At 27.6% G+C, this 24,880-nt stretch overlaps 3 protein-coding genes across 4 annotated transcripts; all 3 read left to right on the top strand.

Annotated features, from left to right (window-relative positions):
- Positions 1-940: 940 nt before the first annotated feature.
- On the top strand, positions 941-9,456 carry LOC126838640 (zinc transporter 1). 2 transcript variants are annotated; one of them, XM_050573231.1, is made up of 9 exons: positions 941-1,608; positions 4,238-4,424; positions 5,121-5,245; positions 5,307-5,404; positions 5,480-5,721; positions 7,040-7,299; positions 7,377-7,485; positions 8,033-8,143; positions 8,223-9,456. In XM_050573231.1, the coding sequence occupies exons 2-9, from the start codon at positions 4,248-4,250 to the stop codon at positions 8,406-8,408; spliced, it is 1,308 nt and encodes a 435-aa protein (XP_050429188.1). In that variant the 5' UTR covers positions 941-1,608; positions 4,238-4,247; the 3' UTR covers positions 8,409-9,456. The 2 variants fall into 2 exon arrangements, with proteins under 2 accessions (XP_050429188.1, XP_050429187.1); XM_050573230.1 differs by having other exon boundaries at positions 943-1,604; positions 8,223-9,454.
- Positions 9,457-12,887: 3,431 nt separating this feature from the next.
- On the top strand, positions 12,888-16,962 carry LOC126838326 (post-GPI attachment to proteins factor 2-like). The gene is made up of 5 exons (XM_050572665.1): positions 12,888-13,500; positions 13,595-13,808; positions 14,524-14,779; positions 14,855-15,067; positions 15,141-16,962. Exons 2-5 carry the CDS (start codon positions 13,623-13,625, stop codon positions 15,272-15,274), a joined length of 789 nt encoding a protein of 262 aa, XP_050428622.1. The 5' UTR covers positions 12,888-13,500; positions 13,595-13,622; the 3' UTR covers positions 15,275-16,962.
- Positions 16,963-18,397: 1,435 nt separating this feature from the next.
- LOC126838325 (synaptic vesicle 2-related protein) lies at positions 18,398-24,451 on the top strand. The gene is made up of 12 exons (XM_050572664.1): positions 18,398-18,751; positions 19,490-19,674; positions 20,038-20,109; positions 20,567-20,691; positions 20,755-20,818; positions 21,512-21,637; positions 21,734-21,945; positions 22,036-22,235; positions 22,469-22,580; positions 23,198-23,282; positions 23,342-23,431; positions 24,040-24,451. The coding sequence occupies exons 1-12, from the start codon at positions 18,631-18,633 to the stop codon at positions 24,172-24,174; spliced, it is 1,527 nt and encodes a 508-aa protein (XP_050428621.1). The 5' UTR covers positions 18,398-18,630; the 3' UTR covers positions 24,175-24,451.
- The last annotated feature ends 429 nt before the right edge of the window (positions 24,452-24,880 follow it).

Here is a 24,880-nt window from a genome sequence, read left to right as displayed (position 1 = left end):
AAATAAGCTAAAAACAAGTTGACATAGTCGAAATTAAATAATTTTGCGCTTAATAATTTACTGAACATGTAATTTTTTCAAATTTACTAGTTGTATAAATTAATAGTGTATAATTATTTTTATAAGATTAATATAGATGACTCATGTTACAAGAAAAGACGATAGGTGTTGGGAATCAAATTGTCTTTTCAGCTCTTTCACTGGTAACCGATTTGATTCGACTAAACTTTGAGCGGTGACTCCAACGACGAATAGATAAAAACCCATCGAGTGAGTCAACCTAAAAATATAGTATTACGCACAGTTACATATAGGCATTCCACGAGCATGACAAAACAATTTGTTTTGTTATAATGATACTATATAGGACCTATAGGTAGGTAAGTATATTATGTTATAATAAACCGTTTGGGTCACACCGCAGTGACCGTAGGTACACCGTGTAGGTTTGTCATATTATATTATACGACACAATATTCTATTATGTCTATGTATTTTAGAGTATTGTAATATTATATTACTATAGTTGTGGCAAACCGATTAAACAATAATACTATTATGATCATTTTTGTACAGATACAAGCGTATACCGCGTATTAATATAATATAACAAGCAAGTATAATATCAAAATTTTCGACTTAATCGCGTTCTTGCTGCCTTTTCAAACATACCGACTTGTACCGTTCTTTTGTACTAATCGAGTTCGGCTGACCAATAAGATTTACATATTTTGATAAAGTTGTGGCAACCGACAGCTGTTGTTGTTCACGGGAGATGGCGTATCATCGCCGTTGAATATTATAAATATACCACCACAGAATAATATTTTAATCTGTTCTGTGTAAATACTACTATCAGAGATTAAACGACGTTCGCGTATTTGTTTTATCTGCGCTTTTTATAGGATTTTATTATAATCAAAAAAAATGGTATCATTGACTACGGAATATCATTCGAGCGTACCCGTGTGTATTTTGCCATGCATAATAACACAACGGGCATATTTTATTATACTTTATTCCATTGTCCATTATCAATCCGAAATCCGATCGTGATCGGTGATATCACGTCCGTGTGTGCGAATATCCCAAGCTCGTTGTCGGTGCTCGGTTGTTAAAGTGCGCTATCCGTGCTCGTGTAAGTTTGTGCGTGCCGTGTGTATTTGATCCGCCTGTTTAAAGTGGTCAATGGAGCTCCATTTTGTTTTCGAAACGTCCAAAGTGTTGTAAAGTTGCGGTTTAATAATAATAATAAAAAAAAAAGCAGCTCTTCGCCTTGAGCCTTCGAGTATTTGATGAGAGACTCGCGACGTCGATAACAGCTATATTATTTTATCATTTAGCGGTGTGCGTAGATATATAGTCAGCATTTCCCGGCACACGCACTAGATTATACATTTTTTTTTTTTATGAAATATTGGGAATCCTTACACGTGCCTAGTTTAATTAATAATAACTGTACAGTTTTCGAAGCGGCAACAATGACGAACAACATAACTGCACCGCTGCTGAAAATCGTTTTCCCAAGACGTTTGTGTTGACAATTTTCCGACACCGAGGCAACCGAATAAAAGTACTGGTGTTCGTTTCCAAGTCATTGCATTGTAAGTGAGTTTACATTCTCGGCTCCCTAGTTAAGTTATCCATTTCGAAACCCGAATAATTTTACACTTATGATGCATATAAAGTAGAATTTTACCAAAACTTGGCTTTCTTTTAATACACGGTAGTGTGCCTTGTTCAAGACACTAATACTGAATAGTAGAATAGTATCGGAATAGTAGGTTCCGATGATTATTTATTTATATTTAATAACATTTATTAGTCGCTGGTGTTCACAGAAGTTTACTCTATTTGTATTTGTGTATAGTAAAAAAGTATGTGACATTTGGAAGGAAATCTTTTGTTTTGTAAACAACTAAACTAAATATAGTTGCTAAATATGTGGCTAATAAGCCACATCAAATATTTCTGATTGTTCTAAAACATAGTTACAATTGTCTCTAAATTGCAATTTCAATGTTACACTTTAGAAGGTATACATAGTGGTGGGTTTACAATGTATTGTTATAAGTTTTACATTTTATCACTGATAATTCTTTACCAGTCAGATGTCAGAATATCTAAAGAATAAAATAACCGACCTTTTCCAAAATGCCACACTTGTGTCGTTGCGCTAGACTAGCTGCAGTCATTATTTCTAACAACCCAAGTCGGTGATTATAAATTAGTATTTAAGTTTGTATTATCTATTAATTAAACATGCAATAAATACTTTGAAAAAATCATACCCTAGGGTAAATTTGTTTAATTCGTTAATAATTTTCTTAACAAAAAATAGATGCCTATCAAGAACCCCCTTTACTATACATTAAAAATTAACCACAAATAATATTTTTAGCTCACTATTAAAAACTTGACTTTTAACAAAATACTGCAGTTTAAAATCTAAATTTTCTGGTGCTAAATTTCTCGATTTTCAAGTGGTAGGGATAAACTTTTTACTTTTCAGTCTTTAAAAGTAGTTTTAGGTAAGATTTCAGAATAATTTAAAATTGAGTAAATTCCAATTCGAAAATTTAAAAAATTTAAATATGAAGGTTTAAAATAAAATAAAAGTTACTATATTAAGACGGCTTCCCACGACGCGTGGCTCGGCAAGCTTCTGGCAGTGCGCCCAAGTAATTTCGAGCTCAGTGCAACACAAATTTTGCATAATAATTAATTACTTTATGTTTTTTGGATGTATCTATGTTGTGAATTTGATTGTTGATAATAATTAAAAAACTATAACAAATTTACTATAGACATATTATTGTTTACATTAATTTCAAGAAAGTATAGATAATTTGTAATAATACCTTAGCTGAAATATATGCTTTATAAAGAATTTTATGATTATCGTGCTTCTCTTAGAATGTTATTGTGTGTAAAATTTTCAGTGTGTTTTACAAGTATGTTAAAAATAATTATTCAAAATGTACTTAAAATAGAAATTTGTATATGCTTTTGGTTTTCGATTGTACATCTGTAGTGCTAAATAATACCACAATGAAATAAATTTTGTGGAGCAATGTTTTTATTAAATACTTTTTATGTTTTCTTGCTCAATATCAAATTGAAAATAAACCCGCAAGAAGAAATTTAGTTCATCTAGAATCACCCACACACTTCTTATTTCTTGTTTGTTTTATTATAAACTATAACCTACACAAAGTGTCAGTTAAAAATAAAATTTTTCTTAACTAGTATTACTGAATCAATGTGACTACAAAGAAAATATAATCTGTTGAGTTTTTTTAAAATTTGTGCACGTCATAAAAAGTTAATTGTGTATTAAATTGTACACGTAAAAAGTCAATATTTATTTTTAATATCAATGGAACCAGATACGTAATACAAATTACATTAGTGTTAAGTAATAACGTGTATCTACTGTTAAACTGTCACAAATGTAAATAATTCAATAATTATTTAATTGTTATAATTGATAATTATAACTTGAAATATGAACAAACACTATTTAAAATTGAATAATTAATATAATAATATGACAAAAGTACAAACAAGAATTTTTTTGCTTCTCTTGAAAAGTTGTCAATTTGTAGATACGTAAAATTGTCATTAGTGTAACGATTATTTAAACTTAAACTACACTTTTCTTGGCTGTATCATAATTAAATTAAGTGATCGTTTATCTTAAAAATATAAAGAGGAGTATTAAGTATCCACTCACAGTCGACCAATAGGATTATCTATTAAAGTACTTTAATATGCACATTTTCAAATTTATCTCAATTTTCCTATCTACCTTGTTGAGTTATTAGTAGCCAGTAGAGATTTTTGATTAAGTTTTCAATCCCGAGTTAATGAATCCCTATCAACATAGGGTTTAAAAATGGAGAATAAAAACAGATTTAATACTATGTGTTAAAACTATATACTACAGTGTTAAACTATTATGAAATTCAAAAAAAGAAGTATCAAATCAATATATCTCCATTGTTCATCTACACTGTACTGACTCTATTAGTTATTTAAATTTGTTTATATATTTTTTTAACTATTTTAATTTTCTTTATGTTTAAACAATGGTTTTTTGTTTTGATTTAACAATACATTTATTCTTACTTATTAAATTTTATTTAATTTTTACTTATTGTGTTTTAAATTATCTGGAAATTCTTTTGGACACCATAAATAAATTACTAATTAACCTTTTTAATTTTGTTTTTAGATAAAAGAAAATGGGCCGATACAGTGGGAAAAAATGTCGTCTTATTACTATGTTTTGGTTAACAACATTCTTTTTCTTAGTAGAAATTATTGTTGGATATATCACAAACTCCATGGCACTTGTTGCAGACAGTTTTCACATGCTTAGTGATATTGCAGCTTTGGTAGTTGCATACTTATCAGTTAAAGTAAGTTCAAAGCATTATTTATATCTACTGTAGGTGGATGATGTGGAGTCAACAGATTTATATAGTACAAGCTGTCCCGACCCGGTGTTGCCCGGGATTTAGTTTGCCAGGGCTGAGTAAAATAATTACAAATAAGATAAAAAAAAGTCAGCTCTCCAGGCTGTATATTGTAAAGCTTTAGCATACCCCATTTCGACTTATTTTTGGGTCTACATATGTCCAATTGTGAAAATGTTTAATACCGTCTCCAGAATAGTGGTACATAGAATCGACCTGTTCCTTTAATCGTCATCCTTTAATATTACAAGCCTAGACTATAAAACAAACATACCCTGAAAATTTCAAGTCGCTAACTATCATAGTTTAGACTGTTCGTTGATTATGAATCAGTCAGGACTTCTTCTTTTATATATATAGAGATTTTTATAGATACACATTACACAAGTATCCCTATGACATTTAAAAATTTTAATTTATGAATGAAGAATAATTGTTGTAGTGATAGCTAATAATACTCCTTAATATAGTTTTAAAATTATTAGGAATGAAATTACAGTATGGATTTTTCGTATAAATAAATAGCCTTACAAAATGTAAAATTGACTATTGTAATCATGAAAAAATATAAATCATGCAACACTTATTATAACAAAATTATACTCTTTAATGTGTATAATATTATTATTATAATTTTAGATGTCACCAAAAAAGTGGTCAAAAAATACATTTGGATGGGCTAGAGCTGAAGTGCTTGGAGCTTTAGTCAATGCCGTGTTTCTAGTCGCTCTATGTTTTTCGATTACTGTTGAAGCATGTAAAAGGTTAGTTATTTTCTTATAATTGTAATAATTTATTTATTTAATTTTGATTTATATATTTTAGATTCATAGAAGTCGAGACTATACACAATCCAAAATTTATTGTTGTTGTCGGAATTTTAGGATTATTTGTTAACATTTTAGGGTTATTTTTATTCCATGGTAAATGTTTTATTATTATTTTTTTTTTGTGATTTTATTACAACATTCAATTTTGAAACAATTTAAAATGTTTAGCTCATGGAGGAGGTGGTCATGGCCATTCTCATGGAGGTATATCACGTAGTCATACAAGACTTACACAATTGGTGAGTGCTGGAGCAAGTGCCAATGCTACAGATGATAATGATAATGACCATCGTTTTAATGATGTACCTACAATACATTCCCATGAAGCAGGTCATATGAACATGAGAGGAGTGTTCTTGCATCTCCTTGCTGATGCACTGGGTTCAGTCATAGTTGTTATTTCAGCATTGGTATGAAAGTATATATTTTCATAAAGATTTAATTAATATACAAATAAAAATTTTAGCAGAAAAAATAAATGAATTGTATGTGGAAAAGATTTTACTAGATATAAGGGTCTCAAAAAAAATAATGTAAAATTGTTTTAAATTAATTTTGACCTGCTATTGAAGGTACTTATACTTTATCCCCCTCACAAATATGGACAACTATGACAACATTGTTGCCGAAATAGGTGTACGCATAGAGTGTATTATTTTATGGTTAAGGGTTTTTTATTTTTATGATAATGGATTCTAGGAAAGACTTGGTCCCATGGACAAAATCCATGAGCGATTTAAAGATTTCATTTATTGGACCAAATCTGTCAACGAGTTCTGCTTGTGTACGGCATGTTATTGATACAAGTTACATTTAAGAGGAACGGAAAGGATAAATTTTATACAAAATACAAATCAAGACTAAAACACAAGTCACTTTCCAAGGTGTCTACCAGTTTTACAAAAAATAATTTTTTTGTTATTACGTTTAATATTATAGAGGCTAAAGTTGTGTTACATCTTTTACATTTAAATGGTTTTTCTAATTAATTTAATTAATTTTCTAATTACTAAATAAAAAATTGGCCTCTTAGCCCAATAGAAAATATTTCTTTAAAAACAAAAAAAGTTGATATATTAGTCTTTTTTTTATAAAACTTTCACCATGACTAAGATAAAAAAAATGTAAATATTATGCAATTCGAAAAATTCATTACTGAAGTGGACCATTGTGTATTGTACAAAACAAGTATGATCTGGGTAAGGTTTTTACTTAGCCGAATGGATAAGGTAGTAATATATTAGTGCTCACTGTCCCCGGTTCGAGACTCTGCATTAGATGGTCTCTCTTTTTGGACAGGCACCTGTCTAAAGAGAGAGACTACCTACCATCCTCCTCTTAGGCGACTGTACTAGGCGTAAGCTAACTATAGTAATAAATAATAATGATAAAAATAAGGAAAAACATATATATATATATAGACACTCTGATAGTTTGACAAAAAACGAATTATCATAAAGACTCCTCGTTATTGTGTTGATGATATGTATTACTGTTGACTTACATTTTAAATTAAGATTCAATAAAAAATTGCCTATACCAATTTCCTGTACAATTAGGGGTGTGGCGTCCTCTTTACTTACTTTTCAAAAATATTAGTGTTTTCTAAAATATAAGTTGGCCACCTTAATCCTCCAACTTTATTAAACTAACATTTTTATGAAATATTTTGATGTCTAACAAAATGTATTTTATGTGTAACTTTTTTTTAATTGATATTTGTTTTAGATTGTATGGCTAACCGACTGGAAATTTCGTGACTATGTCGACCCAGCCCTTAGCTTGTTGATGGTGATAATTATTTTGCATTCAGTTTGGCCACTGTTACAAGAATCAGCATTAATATTGCTTCAAACTGTCCCTACTCATATTCAAGTAGACGCTATACAAAGGCGTTTATTGGACAGAGTGGATGGCGTTTTAGCTGTACACGAATTTCACGTGTGGCAGTTGGCTGGAGATAGAATTATAGCATCTGCCCATATAAGGTAATTATTTTTAATAAGTATAAATTTATCTACTATAAAACATAAAAACAATTGTTATTTAATATATATATAAATAGGTGTAGAAACTTGTCAGAATACATGAAATTAGCAGAAAAAGTAAAAGAATTCTTCCATAATGAAGGCATACACTCTACTACTATTCAACCTGAATTTGTAGAAGTTGAGGTAGGTTCACTATAATCATTACTTGCATAAACTACGTGATAATTTAAGAATTTATTATTCTTTTTTTTTTTTATAATATATTTTTTCTAATAATAATTGTAGTATAATATATAACATTACAATTTAAAGATATTATAAATAATAAACAAGTTCAACATATGTCTTAAAAATTATGTTTCATTATTAATTCTGTACTATTTAAAAGAAAAGTTGTCGTATTAATTATAAATACTACTATTAAAAAAAAAAAAACGTAATTACTAAAATGTTGTAGTAACAGTTCTGTTAACTGTTGTAGTAACCAACAATGAAATATTTGTTAATCGACCCAACTATATACTATTTATGAACTAACCATTATCATAAACTCAATCTTAAAATACTTTTTCAATTTAAAGTTTCAATAAATGATATAATTCTATTAAAATATTTTAGAATCACAAAAGTATTTATGTTAACTATTCTTCAAAAACCTAAAAATCCCTTTTAAGTTTAATGGTACCATGTTTATAGAATAGTTAATCTGATGCTTGATAATTTATTCTAGGTAACTGAAAATAAAGATGAAAACCAAACACCAACAGAAGACTGCGTGTTGGATTGTCCTAAAACAGACATACCATGTCAACTACAAACTTGTTGTGGTCCATCAAAACAGGTATGTTTTTAGTAATGTCCCCATAAAGACAATATTTTATAAGTACACGCTAAAACATCAAATATAAATTGGATTTTAGGGTCGTGACACTCCTTCTCCAGTTGATACGCCATACATGTGTAGGCAACGAAACACTGCAATGACAGCTACTGATAGCACACAAGTAGGCAGTTCTCAAGAATGTGAAATGGAGAGTGGAGCACTTTTAGGTGTTAGAACTAATAATAGCTTACGGACGTCAGGAGGCTATCTCTCCGGTGTATAGTATTTTTAAACAATTTTTTTTTTTATTACATGTACACATGGTTTAATATTTTATCAATGACTATTGGTGTATAACAAATAAAACAAGTTAATTTTGCTATAAATGTATAGCAATCAAATTAATTGCATTAAAATAATCATCTTCCTAAATTTCTTGTTTAGGAATAATTTAAATAAAAAAAACCTTTTATTTATCAAATTAATAGTTCTTGAATATTAAATAACAGCAACAAATTTAGGTTCATACACTTAAGTAAATACACGTTTTGTTAACATTAAACATTTATATTTCAAACTAAACCGTTGATTTAGTTGTGGTTGCCTTCATAATTTTAACAATCAGATTTTATAATATATTAGTAAAATAAGGAAAACACAAATAGTCAAAACTTGATAATGTTCAAGTATAAGCTTACTATAGATCTGTACGACTAAGTATTGGTAAAAAAAAACTAACAAATTTTTAAAAGAAATTCACTATAGTTGTTATACATATACATATATATACAATTCAGTGTGATTATTTTATCGTGAGACACCAATTTTTAAAACTACACAATATTTAATTTTTGTTTAAAATACATTTTTCTTATGTTCTCCTTGTCTTGTGTGAAAATTATATAAATATTTTGTTTCAATTAATGTAGTCAAGTGTTTGTAATAATTGTTAAATTAACTAATAGCTGTTGATTTAAAATTTTTGTTTAGTAGAGAAGAGGAAAATGTTGCTCTTCTCAATAAATATAAAATTCATTTTCCTCTAAAAATCGGTGGTGTGTGTGTTTTTCATTACATAAAAAATGTATTTGCATAACACAACATAAACTCAAAAATTAAAGCATTTTTTTAATAAATGATACAGTTATTAAAACACATGACTGATATGCAAGTTTAATTTTTAAATTATTTATTTTAATTCTAGTGCATTATTTTATATTAGGCATGTAATAAAAATAAAAATACATTTTAAATAATGTATCACTTGAGTAATGCCTACCTAACAAAAGTCTTATAAGAACATTTGCCAAATCATTACAAACGTGTTTTATATTATTAAAATGTTTTATTTCATAATTTGAATGTAATCCGCGAGTATTAGTATAATTTAATATTAATGGTATTGTTTCTTATTTTTTAGTGTATTTTTAATATAAACTACATTTAATCAATACTTAACATTTCGCTTTTCAACTTTTGGGATATTTCCAATGACTTGTTTATTTATATTTTTCACATTTAAGTTTTCTACCATTTTTCATAAAAACGTTTGGTTCAATGGCAACTACGAATTTGTTTTTTTTTTAATTTTGATTAAGTATATATTTTCGGTTAGTATATACTTATGTTTAAAACTAGTTTGTACGTATTTTACATTTATTCAAAATGTTGTATTCGTAGACTATTTTGTTTTCAGCATGTATACTATAGGTACACTAAGAGGCTTTTATAATTGTTATAAATAATATAATATAAATTCAATTTAACTTTTAGCTAAGAACATTGTTTTTTTTTATAAAGTTAGTAAATTATAGTTAATTATGTGTTCCTTAAATAAAATTGTTTAGTTTCTATTAAACTACCATTGTTGCTTTAATAAATATGTTGTACTATTGATCTAGCTGTCTTTGCTCTTTTTGTTAATCTTGACCAAATTAATTGTTTAAAATATTCTTCTAATTTCATAATATTTATACAAATTAAGTCATTATATTTAATGTTTCACAAATTAAAAAAAAAAAATTGTATGGCTTTTGTTGCCTGTCGAGTCTTTATTACTATCAAATATAACTATAGAATTAAAGGTAATTATTAAAATCAATTCTATATTTTATTCATGATAGATACTAACAGTTCCTGTTACTGATGGATCAATTTTCATACTTTTAAGATACTACTTATCCTAAATTAAATTTATGTGTTTAGTGTAGACATACAAAAATATTAAATTTTTTATGTGTACATATTAAAGTATTTATATAAATTGCTAATTGGTTTTATTTAGTTAAATCCTCTTTAAAATTATTTACTAAAAAGTCAAAAAACATTAAAACAATACATGCGAATATTTCTGTACTTAATTGTGAAAGTATGTTGTTTTAATATACTAAGAATAATTTATCAGCTAAAAAATAATAATCTACATCAGTATACTTAATTAATGTAAAATATGTATATAGCTGATAGCAATATAATTAGTATATTTGTTGAGTATACCAAAAACTAAATCAATAGTTAATATGTCTATATAATTATTTTTTTTAATTTAATAAGGGCTTTTGTGAAGAACTATTAAAATAATAATTGTATAAATATTTTTTGTTTTTAGCTTGTATTAAAATAGAACAAATTTGGGTTCTTGATACTTGTACAATTTATTTGTAAAATATTTAAATGTATATAACAATATTTCAGTAAATAAAATTTAAAAAAACATTTTCGAAAAATCCACTTGTAATTTTTATACATTTTACCTTCAAACTTTGTCAATTCGCCCACTTTGTATTGTTTTATAAAATAACTTATAATAATAACTTCACGTTTCATAGTTAAATAATTAAATACTTTCAATAGTTTGTGATATAGATGTGGCCAAATCCTGTGTTTGATTTTTGTGTAAATACTCAAAGCAATTTTGCATACACTTTTTGTAATAGATTTCCGCAAATATATTCACCTAATCAAATTTATGTTAATGAATCCGTAATAGCTTAGAGTAAAATATGAACTGTTCAATCATGAAAGAATAAAGAAATCTGTACCATAGGCGTATGGTAAATATACATAGTAAATGTGAAATGGAAAGTGTAAGGATACAGTTTTGATCTCATAATTATGTTAGGGGCCTTTACACTTGAAATAATTTATTATTAGGGGCAAAAAGTAGGACATTTTTGAAAAAAGTAATCTAATAGCCATTTTAAATATGCCGACTAATTGTAAAGTGAAAAAAATGTTAAGATTTTTTAGTTATAAAACGTTTAAAGTTTATTTTTTTCTAAGTATGGCAAAAGTGATTAAAAAAATGACTTAAGACTCGTTTACTGGCGTATCTACTGGATTTATTAAACAATTTTTTTTATGTGAAGCTTACTATTTTCTCTATGGGAGCAAGACACTTGGAAAGTGACTTCATAGAATAGTCTTAAAAAAAAAAGTTGTATTCGTACATTATGTATACCACTAAGAATTTGCTTAGGTAATCTTTTACAAAATTTAGGTTAGTTCATACCTTACCTACTTTTAATAAAATAGTGTTATGATACCATATAACATTCTTGTGTATTTTCTCTAATTATTACAAGTTTTCTATGAAAAATTAAACAAAATAAAATAAATTGGATTAAATGGCGATTTTTTTTTTTAAATTGTTATGACAATGATGACTGAAATACAAGCTAACCAAAGAGTGCTAAAACGTTACATCAGAGACTTACAAAATCCTAATGAATTTTTAGAAATATTTAGATTTCCTAAATCTATTGTTCTATATGTCTTAATCATAGGCGCAACTAGTAGGGGGGACTTTAGCACCCCCAGACTAAAAATAGCACTTCCAAAATTGAAACCCCAATCATTGATTTGTACGCATAAAATTTTAATAGTGTACACACGCTGTTTAAACTTTTTATTTTATAATATATTTTTTTTTTTAAATATTTTATTTTATAACTTTAATGGTTTGAAGATAAGAGTTATGTTTATAGTCAGGTATACATAATTTTAGCACCCCCCAAAATGTAGGTCTATGATCTTAACATTAATGGTTTTTAATGTTGAACCACAGTCAACTCAAGCACAGAAAATTTCTATTGGGGGGGGGGGGGGTGCAACAATTTTGGGCCTTTGTATCATTTTTCATAATTTGTTTCCGATGAAAAACTTGTGAGGGGCTTCTCACTTTAGGCGGTATCCCATACCAAGAATTTTACTAATTAAAAATTTCCCTTTGGTTGGTTAAAAAAAAATCGTTTTAATGTATCGAGTGTACCTATTACAGTAAAACAAAAAAAAAAATGGATAGTACCTATGATAAAAAAAAAAATAATAATAATAATAAAAACAGAATTACTTACATCACAATCGGGATAAATTTTTTTATGTTCTGAAAAATAAATCTATTTAGAACATATAAGCTGATTTCATTTTTAAATAACTGTATTACCTAATATAGTAATCATAATATAGATTTATTTCAACGTGTATAAACCCTAGCACGTTTTCGATACTTTGTGAAAACATTAAATAATTATATTTTTAATTTGGGGGAGCCGGCCCTGGTAAATTAAAGGGGGGCCAGGCCCCCTTGGCTAAGTGCCTGAGTCAATTGCGTCACGAGCTAACGTGGTGTAAACGGACCTTAACATCGGTGACGTACTCCGTTTCCACCGATGGATATGGCGGCGGCGGCAACAGAGAATGCTATAAATACTACAGCAGCCAGTAGCCACTTGCCTTGGCCAAAAAAACCGCGTCGGACGTCGGATGTAACGCTTTTTCGCTGACGGTTAGGTTAACGCGCCTATTAAAAGTATACAAGTCTACTTGCCAGGCGCGTGGAACGTGACATTTCGGAATTCGGATTCGCTTACAGTTCACACACACAAACACATATATACACTGTATACACATGGAAGTTGCGAATACGGTCACAGCTGCTTTGATAGTGTACCTACTAAATCGATGATAAAAACGTTCGCTAGTGTCCATTTGACATCGTTCTGAAAAAAGTCCGTCAGTTTTCTATTTTACCCGTCTATCTATCTCGTAATATAGTACACAAGGCAATATATATAGGTACTATTATAGATGTATATTAGCTGTAATTGGTCGAAGTCGAGCACCGCGTTTTCCTTCAGGGTCGTCCGGAGCTAGTAGCGTCGAAATTGGCAGCGGAAAGTATACTGTAATATAATTATTATAATTAATAAAACATTTTCTCGACTGTTGAACGAAACGCTATAATGGTAATAAACTCGAGACGCGTTAACGTTGCGGCGGATAACTCGCCGACCATATGGAACACATTGATCTCAATACAGTGTCAATAACACAGCGACACTACTCGTTCGTAGTCTCTGCGAACAATTTTCTGGGTAACGATAACTATTATAATATGTATTTTTAAAATCATTACCATATCTAATATGTATAAATATATTATGATAATGAATTGTGTGTGTCTGATAGGTGTTACTGTTGGGTACCTAAAAGTGAAATGGTAACCCAAATGAATGTTCATGATCAATCGGATGGTTCGCTAAAACAAATGCTGTTATTTTTCAACTTGAGTATACGCAAGTTGGCCGTTGTTGGAGTGTCTTGTCCGTTGTTCACTTTATTAATATGCTTGGTCACAGCATGCATTTTTCAGTACGATGATGTCCACGAAACGCATTGCCGAGTGAGTTACTTTTATTGTTAAATTATTATAATATTGTAAATTGTCTAAAACCACACAAATCCAAAGAAAAATATTAACGTAACGTGGCGCGCTGGCGTAATATGGCGTCCGAATAACAATAAGTACTAAAGATATTAAGTTTGATTCCAGACACGCTGTTTGAAACAAACATTCATCCCCATTATGCATTTGTCTGCTAATTTAAAGTAGTTAGGAGATGAGTAAAATATATAAGCTGTTTTAGAAATTTTAGAGGGATAGGGAGAGGGCGTAAAATTATTGCCTCAGGGTGTAAAAATGCCTTAATACGGCTTTGAATTTTTTTCTCTTTACACATCCATAACATGTCGGGAGGAAGAGAGGTCACTTTAGAAGACATTGCTTCCCTTGCATTACAGATGTCACTTATTCAACCCAAAAATAAACATCCATCTTTGTTGGAATGACGGCTTACACAACCACATTATACAGTTATTAATAAATTATATATTTGTTTACGTTAATCCTAACGTAACACCTGTTGGTGGAGTCCCGATACTGCTATGTGTGAAATACACAAAAATTAATTGAACTTAATTAGATTGTCTGTTGTAATTTAGACCATAAGATTATTATTAAAATAATTAATTACATAAATATACAACTTTAACATTTTAAAGTAACTACTAATTTGACTTGATTATATTAAGACATTAAAAAAATACATTTTTTTCAGGTTTTTAATGTGCTACCTTCAATTAGCGCCATTACCGGGATAACTCCCCAAACGTACTTGTGGAGATTCGCTGTTGCATTTCATGTAGGACCACGCATAGTAATAGCCCAAGTATACTATAACTATTTTATCAGCTTGCTTTCAAAACCTGATCAGACTGCCACATCTGTGTTTGTCAATTTGTGTTACTGGCTTAATCTAATTGAAATAATTACAATCTGTGGTGTAACCTACATATCAAATAGAGAGAACTATCGTACGTATTATATTCTTTTAGTAATTATAAAAATATAGTCTTATAAAACATTCTTGTTATTTTGATATGTTTTAGCTGTTCATGAAAAAATCTTCATATTGTTCATGCTTAGTTCTTTGCTCTACATGACTGCTATGATAAAAACTTATGGAATGACGCACAAATCAATGACGGATTATCAGCGTAAATCATACAGAATCAAAAAAATACTTTTTACTGTGTGCGTAATATCAACATTTACGTTGATATTGTTCTTCATAAAACATCGATATTACTGTCATGATTTGGGTAATTATTATATAAATACTTTTTTTAAGTTTATGAATATTTAAAACTAATATTTTTCAACCCTTATTTTTAGCTTTTACATGGTTTGCACTAAGTGAGTATGTACTAGCTATATCTAATATGGCGTTCCACTTTACCATTACATTGGATTTTCCAAATGAGCAATTAATTGTCGCCAAAAACTTCCCTCTACTCAAAACAGATTGATAGCTTTGATTTTACTAAACTAAAAATTGACCATACCTGTGGTACATCCTACTTCCACTTTCCAGTCACTAAATACCGTATATTTTAGCATAATTTATTGCTTTTGTTAATGTTTTCCATACCAACTTTTATATTGTTGTCAAGAAAGGTACAGTTCCAATCTAAATCAGGATTGTTGAATATAAGTATAATTAATTGACTGTTAAACTTATAAAAAGTTAATTTGTTTTTACGTGCATATCAGAGTTGGCAAATTAAATTCAGCAGGTATTTTTTTTTGTTTGAGCGTACCCCAAAAAACTTAAATAGGTAAATTGTTAAAAAAAAAAGTCCGGGTTATACTAATGTTATTGCATAACATTTTATTAGTATGAAAATTAGTATTAATAATTTAATGAATTTTAACAGTCGTAAGAACCAATGAGATATGTATGATTTACCAAACTATTTTAAAATCTGGCTATACATTTATACATTATATATAAAATCTATGTAATTATCCGTTTGTGTAAGTACACTTATGTGTTTCTAAACCTATGGATACATATTAAATACGTATGTTTTTAGAGTTAATTTTCGATACAAAGATTTAAACGCACATGATGTAAAATATCAGAATTGTCATCCTCATTATTGTTACCAACAATTAAAATATAGATACAAATAATAACTATTTACCTATTTTAAAGTGTTTATAATTATAATGTGATACAATAAATAATAAAATGGTAACAATCACATACTATGTATAGAAGTACACCGACTTTAAAATATGAGATGCTTAATATTAGAAATATTTTATCGATTGTTTTAATGCCTAATTTTTAGTTTTTTTTTTAACAGAGTCAGTTATATCTGTTGCGATACATATTACATATACTAGGAGATTAGATATTCCAACAATACCTGTTTATGAGTATAATGTTTAGCAGTTAAGTTGTCTGTACTTCCTGAATGCAAATGTGTACCTTTTAAAATATTTTATACACACCTGAAAGTCTACCAATCTGCTATATATATATTTTTAAATTGACCTATTGCTAATTTTTTTATTTATCTTGGCCTTGTATAATTGTTATAAAACTATACCAAATTGTTTATTGCGTTCAAATTTTTAATTTACCTCTAAATTTGTTAATTTTCTTTTAACATAAAAAAAAAAATCATTAACGTGATATAGTTTATCTTTGTTTAATAATAGTTTGTGTTGTAACTAATTAATAGTAATTATTATTATTATAATTTAAAATGTTTTTTTTAGTCACGATCTTGGAATTAGTTGTGCAACTTTATTACGTATGAGTATGAGACTTGATAAGTTTTAATCTTCCAGGGATTTAGAATTAGTTCTTAATAATTTTACAGCTTCCATATTATGGTGTTTTCTGATTAATTTGAATCTTACAGACTAAATATTATATTGTTAACTAGTCATATTCTTCTCACAGTTTCTACGTTCTAGTCAATTTGTAAAGTCACACTAACAGTTTGTAATATTTATATAAATGGCATAGTGCATTCTTGTTGAGTATATTAAGTAGCATAGCAATAGATACCTAGTAGCATTCTACTCATTATATTTTCAAACCCTATGCTTTTGATAAATTATTATGTTTACTACCTATTATTTTGTTATTTTTATTGTTTACTTACACTTGTTATTTTCTAGTCTTTATTTTATTCATATTATGTTGTATTATAGACGAATTTGCTGACTAAATGTTTGTTTTATTTAATATTATAATGCCATTCAAAATTATAGAAAATGATGATGTGGTGCAAATCTATAGTTAGTGTAAAGTATTAAATGTACACATTAATAAACACTATATACGACAACAAGTATATGTGTGTTAAAGATTATTGGTTTTTTCCCTTGAAAAAAAAAATTGAACGGTCAACTATTTTATACATCACATGCTAGATTTACTTTCATTTAGGTTATCTAACCTGTCCTAAAACTGACCCTTAAAAAAGCAAACAATAGAAAATGTATCCATCTCTTCTGAGGAAAATGGTAAGTTGATGATATTTTTCAATATTTTAACTACAGATCAGTAGTTATATCTAAATAACATCCCTTACATATTTAGAACAATTTTGTTCACATTTTGAAGTTGAGAAGTATTATTATATTTAGGATTTCTCAATCTAACGAAAAACATTAACTAGTTAATTGTTGTTGGCGTAATTTTTTATTAATAAACAAGGCAAAAGAAATATTTATTTTGTTTATAAAACAAGTAACTGTATGATGTGCCTAAGCTAAATGGCTCTTATTCCGCCACATTTTTGATCTAATGCATAGAATTATAATCACTTCAGATGTTTAAACAAATCTTTTGCTATACATTTGTCTACGACCTCTAAGAAATCCCATAATTCTTCAGCACATGATTCGGTAGTTGCTTTTTTGGAATTGACTCTGTTGGTACATTCTTGTAATAAGGCGAATCTTTCTTGAGCTAACTTTTCTTGTTCGCATTTTTCCTGAACACAAATTGTAATGTTATAAAATGAGTTAAAAAAATAAATTGTTATCATACATACTCTTAATACTTTGGCTGGGTCGACTAATTCATCCTCAGCTTTTACAACGACAAATGGCGAATGCATATGCATATATTTGGTAACTGTCTCTTTTAAACTAGCGAACATTCTGTAAATAAATATCGACATCGCAATATTATTAATTTTTTTATATTTTATAATGATACATTTATTATTGACCCCAATGACAGACAAGGTGCAATCCCGCAAGTTTATAATCTCGGTGTCTATATAAATCATACATACTTCAATATAGGAGTTATTTTCTTGACAAGACGAATAAGTTAAATATAATATCAATAACAATAAGTGTATCGCACAAAAATTTACATACAATTTACAGAAAAAAACTTAAAAGAACGTCCTAAGACTTAACATACAACTTGAGTCTCTAATCAATCAACTAAGGTTAAACAGCTGAAGCGCCCTGAATGTTTACTTATCAATGATGTTCTCAACTAGTAACTACGGTAGGTCTAGAACTGTTTAAATTTTAAACCATGGTTCTATGTTAACTATGATAAAGTGATAACAAACCACAACTGCTGCGGCTATTCACTTGATATCGTATTTAAATTTCCTCAGTCGACTCGTCATCAAAAACCTTTCAAATTAAAAAAAATAACAGTAATTGTTTTTTTAGTTTCATGAACAGAAAAATAATAGTATCAACATTTGGTTAATTGCTCTTATACTTATTATACTTAATTACGTGTCACAAATTAAGTGAATAAAATGTAATGCTACTTCATTAGTTATGTATTAGTACGCAGTACTGAACAAAAAACTAGAGAAAATTATTAATCATGGATTCATCATTTTCGCGATACCAAAATCTAGCCGAAAATGATCGGAAAATCAACAATATGTTGGCTAACAAACAGGCGCAAGATTTTGAAATGAGTAGTGTATCTGTAGTACCTGATGGTTAGTATACCTGTAATATAATTTGTTGGAATCTGTTGTCCTGAAAAAGTTATAGCCAAAATTTACAATTTACTCTTAAATTAGAAAAGTAATATTTATACTAAATTAATAATGTTATTTCCTCAATTACTTATGTTTTTGTTAATATGTTAATAAAGTTTTAAACATTGACAAATTATATTAAATCGGTATAGGTAAATAGTATTTAATTAGTTAGAGTAAAATATTCATTTTGTCTAGAACCCCGGGGTTTGAATTATCATTTTTACCTTTGTTTGTTCCAAAATTATATAATTGGTTTATTGCGCTATTGATAAAATTAACTCTCGTCATAAAACAGTAATAAATGTGTTTAAGTTAAGACTATATAACTGACTACAATTAATTAAACTTTAGTAAGGATTTATACCATATACTTATACATATATGGTGGTCATAAATTATTTTTGATAGATACATGTTATATGTAATTTTTCAGAAAAAGTTTGTTGTTTAAAGAAACACAATCAAATAAGGCTTAATTATTTTATTTTCCCACCTTTTTAAAAATTATTGTATCTATTTAAACACGTAAATACCCCACTAATAAATTGGATAAAGGTATAATAGTTAATATAATATATAAGTTTCTGCTTGTAAGATTTTTTATTGCTAAGGGTTTTTTTTTAAGGATTGGTTAATTGTTCTAACCGGTTATACACTTTTATACACTTTTACAATCATGTGATTTCGTTACAGAAACATATACAGTTGCTCAAGCTGTAGATGCTTTTGGATTTGGCAAATTCCAAGTAAAATTGTCACTCTTTACTGGACTATGCTGGATGGCTGATAGCATGGAAATGACCATACTTAGTATACTTGCACCCACGCTACATTATGAATGGCAGATTACTCGATATCAACAAGCATTGGCCACAACTGTAAGTAAATTTATACTTGGAAGTTCTACTCATACTAGTTAATAAATGTATTCATTAATGGTTTTTTTTCGATTTCTAAAACAAATACTATTTTTTTTTGGTTTTTTTTGTGTGAACTATAATAAGTTTTGATCATTTTTGGATTTATCCATGTTTTACTATGTATTCAGTATAATCGTGACAACGGAACAGTCTTATGACTAGACACTGCGATAGGTATGAAACGTCAGCTAACCTAATGGCAACATGGATAGATAAAAAAATAATCAAACTTATTTAATAGTTCAATCCATTACATTTTTTATTTATTCATATAATAATTTTATTAATATAGCTTATTGGTTATTTTGTGATGGTTTTTAGGTTGTATTTCTTGGTATGATGTTAAGTTCTCCGTTTTGGGGATCATTTAGTGACAAGTTTGGCCGAAAACCAGTAAGTAAATTATTTCCATACATTTTAAAGTTTACGATAAATTATTTTCAGAATTTTGTTTTTATTAACTCTTATTTTCTTGTATCTCCTTCTGTTGTCTCATTACCCAAAAAATGTATTAAATTTTTCTATTTAATAAAAATTCTTATTTTTATAATTTTTTCTATGTTTCAAATTATGATTTTATAATTTTCATTATAAATTAGTATTGATGAGTTTTATTAGAAAATATATACATAATGAAATTTATAATTTAGTTTAGAATTAATAAAGTATAAATTATTTGTATTTCTTAAAACTGAAATACGATACTTAAAATTTACTTATAATTAATTTTTAAAAGAAACCTTTCCTAATTATTTATAATTTCACTGCTCTTAAATCTTTTATTTTTAATATTTTTTAAAATTCATCGATAAACATTTTAAATTATACCTATTGTTTTTATTCTTTTTAGGCATTAACACTATGTTCAGTTCTATTGTTTTATTTTGGAATTCTTAGTTCTATGTCGCCAAATTATACATGGTTGTTAATATTACGAGGATTAGTTGGTTTTGCCATTGGATGTTCACCTCAGTCGTATGTATTTTAAAAATTACACTATACATTTATTTTTGTGTGCACTTGTTATTTGTTTCTTAGTGTTACATTGTATGCAGAATTTCTGCCTTGTAAGCAACGAGCAAAATGTGTAGTACTGCTTGATGTAAGTTTAGAACATAAATTTATTAGTTTAAGCAATATAAATTATTAAAACAAGCGTGGATTTTATTTAGATAATTATTATAGTATTTATCTAAAGTATGTTAAAGTATTACTTGATGCAAATAATTTTTTTATTTTATATTTGAGATAATTTATGCCAAATCTCACCCAATTTGTTTTATTTTTTGTTCCTCTTCGAACCCATTAAAAAATGTTTTCCTGATTATTTTCAATTTTTTATCTCAGACCATTTACTGTTAAATTTATAAATGATAAAGAGGCTAATATGCTCATTTTAATGTGTAGACAAATGTTCTGCTTATTATAAAACCAATAATCATTTTAGGAAAAACACTAACTTTACAAAGTTTTCAAAACTAAATAAATTTAAATAAAATTTAATTAACATTTTTTAAAATTAATTAATAAAAAAAATGCTCAAAACAATGTTTAAAGTACACATTAAAACTAACATTCCACTTTTTTTTATGTTACTAATTTTTTTAGTAGGTAAACTAAAACAATTGAAAACAAAATATTCATATCCTAAAAAATCAATTTATCAAATCTTATAGAGAATATTTAAAAAATGAGAAAATTATATATCAGTTTACTTCAATGTTTTTAAGATTATTTTTTCTAAAAATTATTATAAAGATATAATAGTCATATTATGGTAACTTTTTGGTTCTAGTGCTTTTGGACACTTGGAGCATGCTTTGAAGTAGTTTTGGCTCTTATAGTGATGCCCACATTAGGATGGAAATGGCTTTTGATATTATCTACAGCACCGTTATTAGGTTTTGCTTGTGTCTGCCCGGTAATTAAACTGTCAATTTATTCTTGAATCATAATTTACTATAGTTAATAATTTGTATAAATAACATAACAAAAATGTATATTTATATTATTTTAGTGGTTACCTGAATCAGCTAGGTACTTGGTAGCCAGTGGACAAACAGATAAAGCAATAGACGTATTGAAAAAAGTGGCCTATGATAACGATAAACCTATGTTGTTGGGCAAGTTGGTCGTCGACGATGTTGTACTAGAAGAGAAACGAGGTCGTTTTTCTGATCTATTGTTGCCACAACTCAGATTGACTTCAATTTTACTTTGGTTCATATGGTAACTTTTTTAAAGCTGAAAACGATTGTGCTTGAGACGTTATAACTTTGTAATAAAAAAAAGGTTATATTTCTGATTTGTTGCTTTTAGGTTGGTGTGTGCATTTTGTTATTATGGAATTGTTTTAATGTCAACTGAACTTTTTGAAAGTGGCAACAACAATAAAATTTGTTTACCGAGTATGGAAAACGAAATTTTTAAAACAGTACAAACATGTACTGCTGAATCACGTTATTTAACCACAAGGGATTACATTGATTTATTGTGGACTACACTAGCTGAATTTCCTGGTATGTTATTTATATAATATAATATGTAAAACTTATGATCTTTTATGTCCTCATTAAAAAAAACTTTCGTAGCATTGAACTATTATAATTTGTTTGACAAAACGTATAAGATTCACAATGCTTAAACATAAAATTAAAAAAAAAATTCGGCAAAATCCGAAATGAAAATTGTTCTTAATACCAAATTATATTTATTTTTGTCTTAATCAAAATTAACCTTAATATTATTTTAGGAATATTTGCAACTATTTTCATTATCGACAGATTTGGCAGAAAAATTACAATGGTAGTACAATTTTTAATTTTTGCCATCAGCTTAAGCTTTCTATTTCACTGTGCAAAAAAGTAAGTGTTTTTTTTAAACATATATTTTACTACAAATATATTTTTAACTATCACTATCACAACGTTTTTAATTAGAGGCCGGTTTTATATTTTTTTACATTTTTTTTCTGAGGTTATGCAAGTCTAGTATGATATTACACCCTAATGGGATTGAGTAGAATAAAATAATTTTGAATCATAAAACCTTTTTTCAAATCTTTTTTTGTCATAAGAATATTTGGTCTCTAATCATAATTATAAATTATATTAATTTTCAAATTTGTTACTTTTAAACAAAAAACCAGACTAATTAAACTAAGAAATACCATTTCTAAGGTTACCTTACCATTTTTGTTTCAAATCTTAATATTTAGTATCCGTAATTTTAAAATTTGAATACAGTTGGAATTTTTTTTAAGGAAAAGAATATGTGGTTGTTAAAATTGTAACTGAGCTCAAATTGTTTTTAGAAAAAAACAATTGTATTTTAAATAATATTATAAATGTTAACACCGATATTATTCCCCTAAAAGATTAAGTGCTAAACAAAGGCTGTCAGTTTGTTGACACACTTTTTCCATTGTAAGCAATTATGTTAAAATATCAAACTTGGATAAAGCTCATGTTTTAATTTGCAGTCGAGCTCTTCTTACTATTGCACTATTTTTTGCCAGAGGAATAATTGCTGGAGTTTTCCAGGCTGTGTATGTTTATACACCTGAGGTATAGTAATGCCAATTTTTTTAAGTTTAACGTAGGTATCTTAATGTGTTTTATTTTAGGTATATCCAACGCCTTTAAGATCTATTGGAGTAGGCACTTGTAGTGCGATGGCTCGTTTAGGCGCTATGGTCACACCTTATATTGCACAAGTAATTATATATATATAATACACTATTATAATTATATATAAATAATAATAATAATAATACACTATTATAATTGTATTACTACTAACGTTAATTTATTGTTTGGTTATTTATATACAAGTTGTTTCACAAAAAGATTTGACAAAAGGAATAACTTTTATTCTTGCGAATATTTTTAGGATTTTTTTTTAAAAATATTTTTTGGCTACTTTTTTTTTTTTTAATTTAAGACAGCTATTTTATTAAGAATAATTTAATTTGCTGAAATTTTTGAGTGGCCAATAACCAATTTTTGGATAATTCCTTCAAAAAATTAATTAAGTTTAAAGTTTAGTTAAAATAATGCACGATAAACTTGGGGTTTATAACGCAAATGAGTATAAATTAATTTAAAAAAAAATTCTCATTAAGGTATTTCATTTGTCAAATCTTTAAGGACACTGTATAGTGTATATTATGTATATATAAATACACAATATATTATTTATAAACCAGTTTCATGCCATCAACAGTGAGGTAACCCTACTGTTACCAGTGTGACTGGGTCGACATTAAATTTTACAACAAAGCTGTAGCTAAGCCTTTTAAATTACCAGCATGTTTGTTTGTAGGTTTTACTTAAGTCGTCTATTGCTACTTCAATGGCAATATATATTTCGGCAGCATTGTTGGCTGCATTTGCAAGTTTACTACTACCAATTGAAACCAAAGGAAGAGAAATGAAAGAGCATGTGAGCAAAAACTAACATTCATCATCAGTATTAATCGGCGCTCAATATGTTCGTCACTATTATTTTAACAATATCTATGAACTCTTAAGACTGTTTTTAATTTATCGTGCTAAAAATACTATAAAGTAGAAGTGGTACGTTTAGCAATATTATTAACAAGGGAAATAACTAAAATTGTATTTTCCATTTTGTTTTGCAATATATTTCTATTGAACTTTTGCAGCCAAAGTATTTTTTTTTTAGTTTATTTTTTACTTTTAGTATTTTATTTTAAGTAACTTATTTTGTACAAATCCAGTGAATTATATTAATAAAAAATTTATATTTTAATAATTTTTTTCTTACTTCTTATCAGATTATTTACATTGTGAAAAGTAATGAAACCGATACAGAGTCAAAATTAAAACTAATCAAGTGATCAATAATTACTTTTTAATAATTCATAGAGTAAACAAATTTACCTTGTTCAAACGTTTATTATTTAATTACGAATAATAACCAAAAACCCAGATTATAGATTTAAAGGTTTTTTTGGTTGTGGTTATTTATTAAGGGGTTAACTGACAATTTTTAAGAAAAAAGTGGTTTTATAATACTTAAGGGTATTATTTTTAACATATACAATTTTATTCTAAGAGCAATGCCAATTTTGGTGTAATAAATGACTCGATAGAAGAAACTTCTCACGCCTTCTAGTGTCGCCCGATTTCAATACCTATTT

This window comes from Adelges cooleyi, unplaced genomic scaffold (genome assembly GCF_023614345.1).
Source record: "Adelges cooleyi isolate 19-005CV unplaced genomic scaffold, UGA_ACOO_1.1 ACOO_flye_CR_arks_rails_tigmint_CR_PRNA_30, whole genome shotgun sequence".
Taxonomy (NCBI): Eukaryota; Metazoa; Arthropoda; class Insecta; order Hemiptera; family Adelgidae; genus Adelges; species Adelges cooleyi.
Note: the sequence above shows the minus strand (reverse complement) of the source record. Positions and strands in the feature narration are given on the sequence as shown.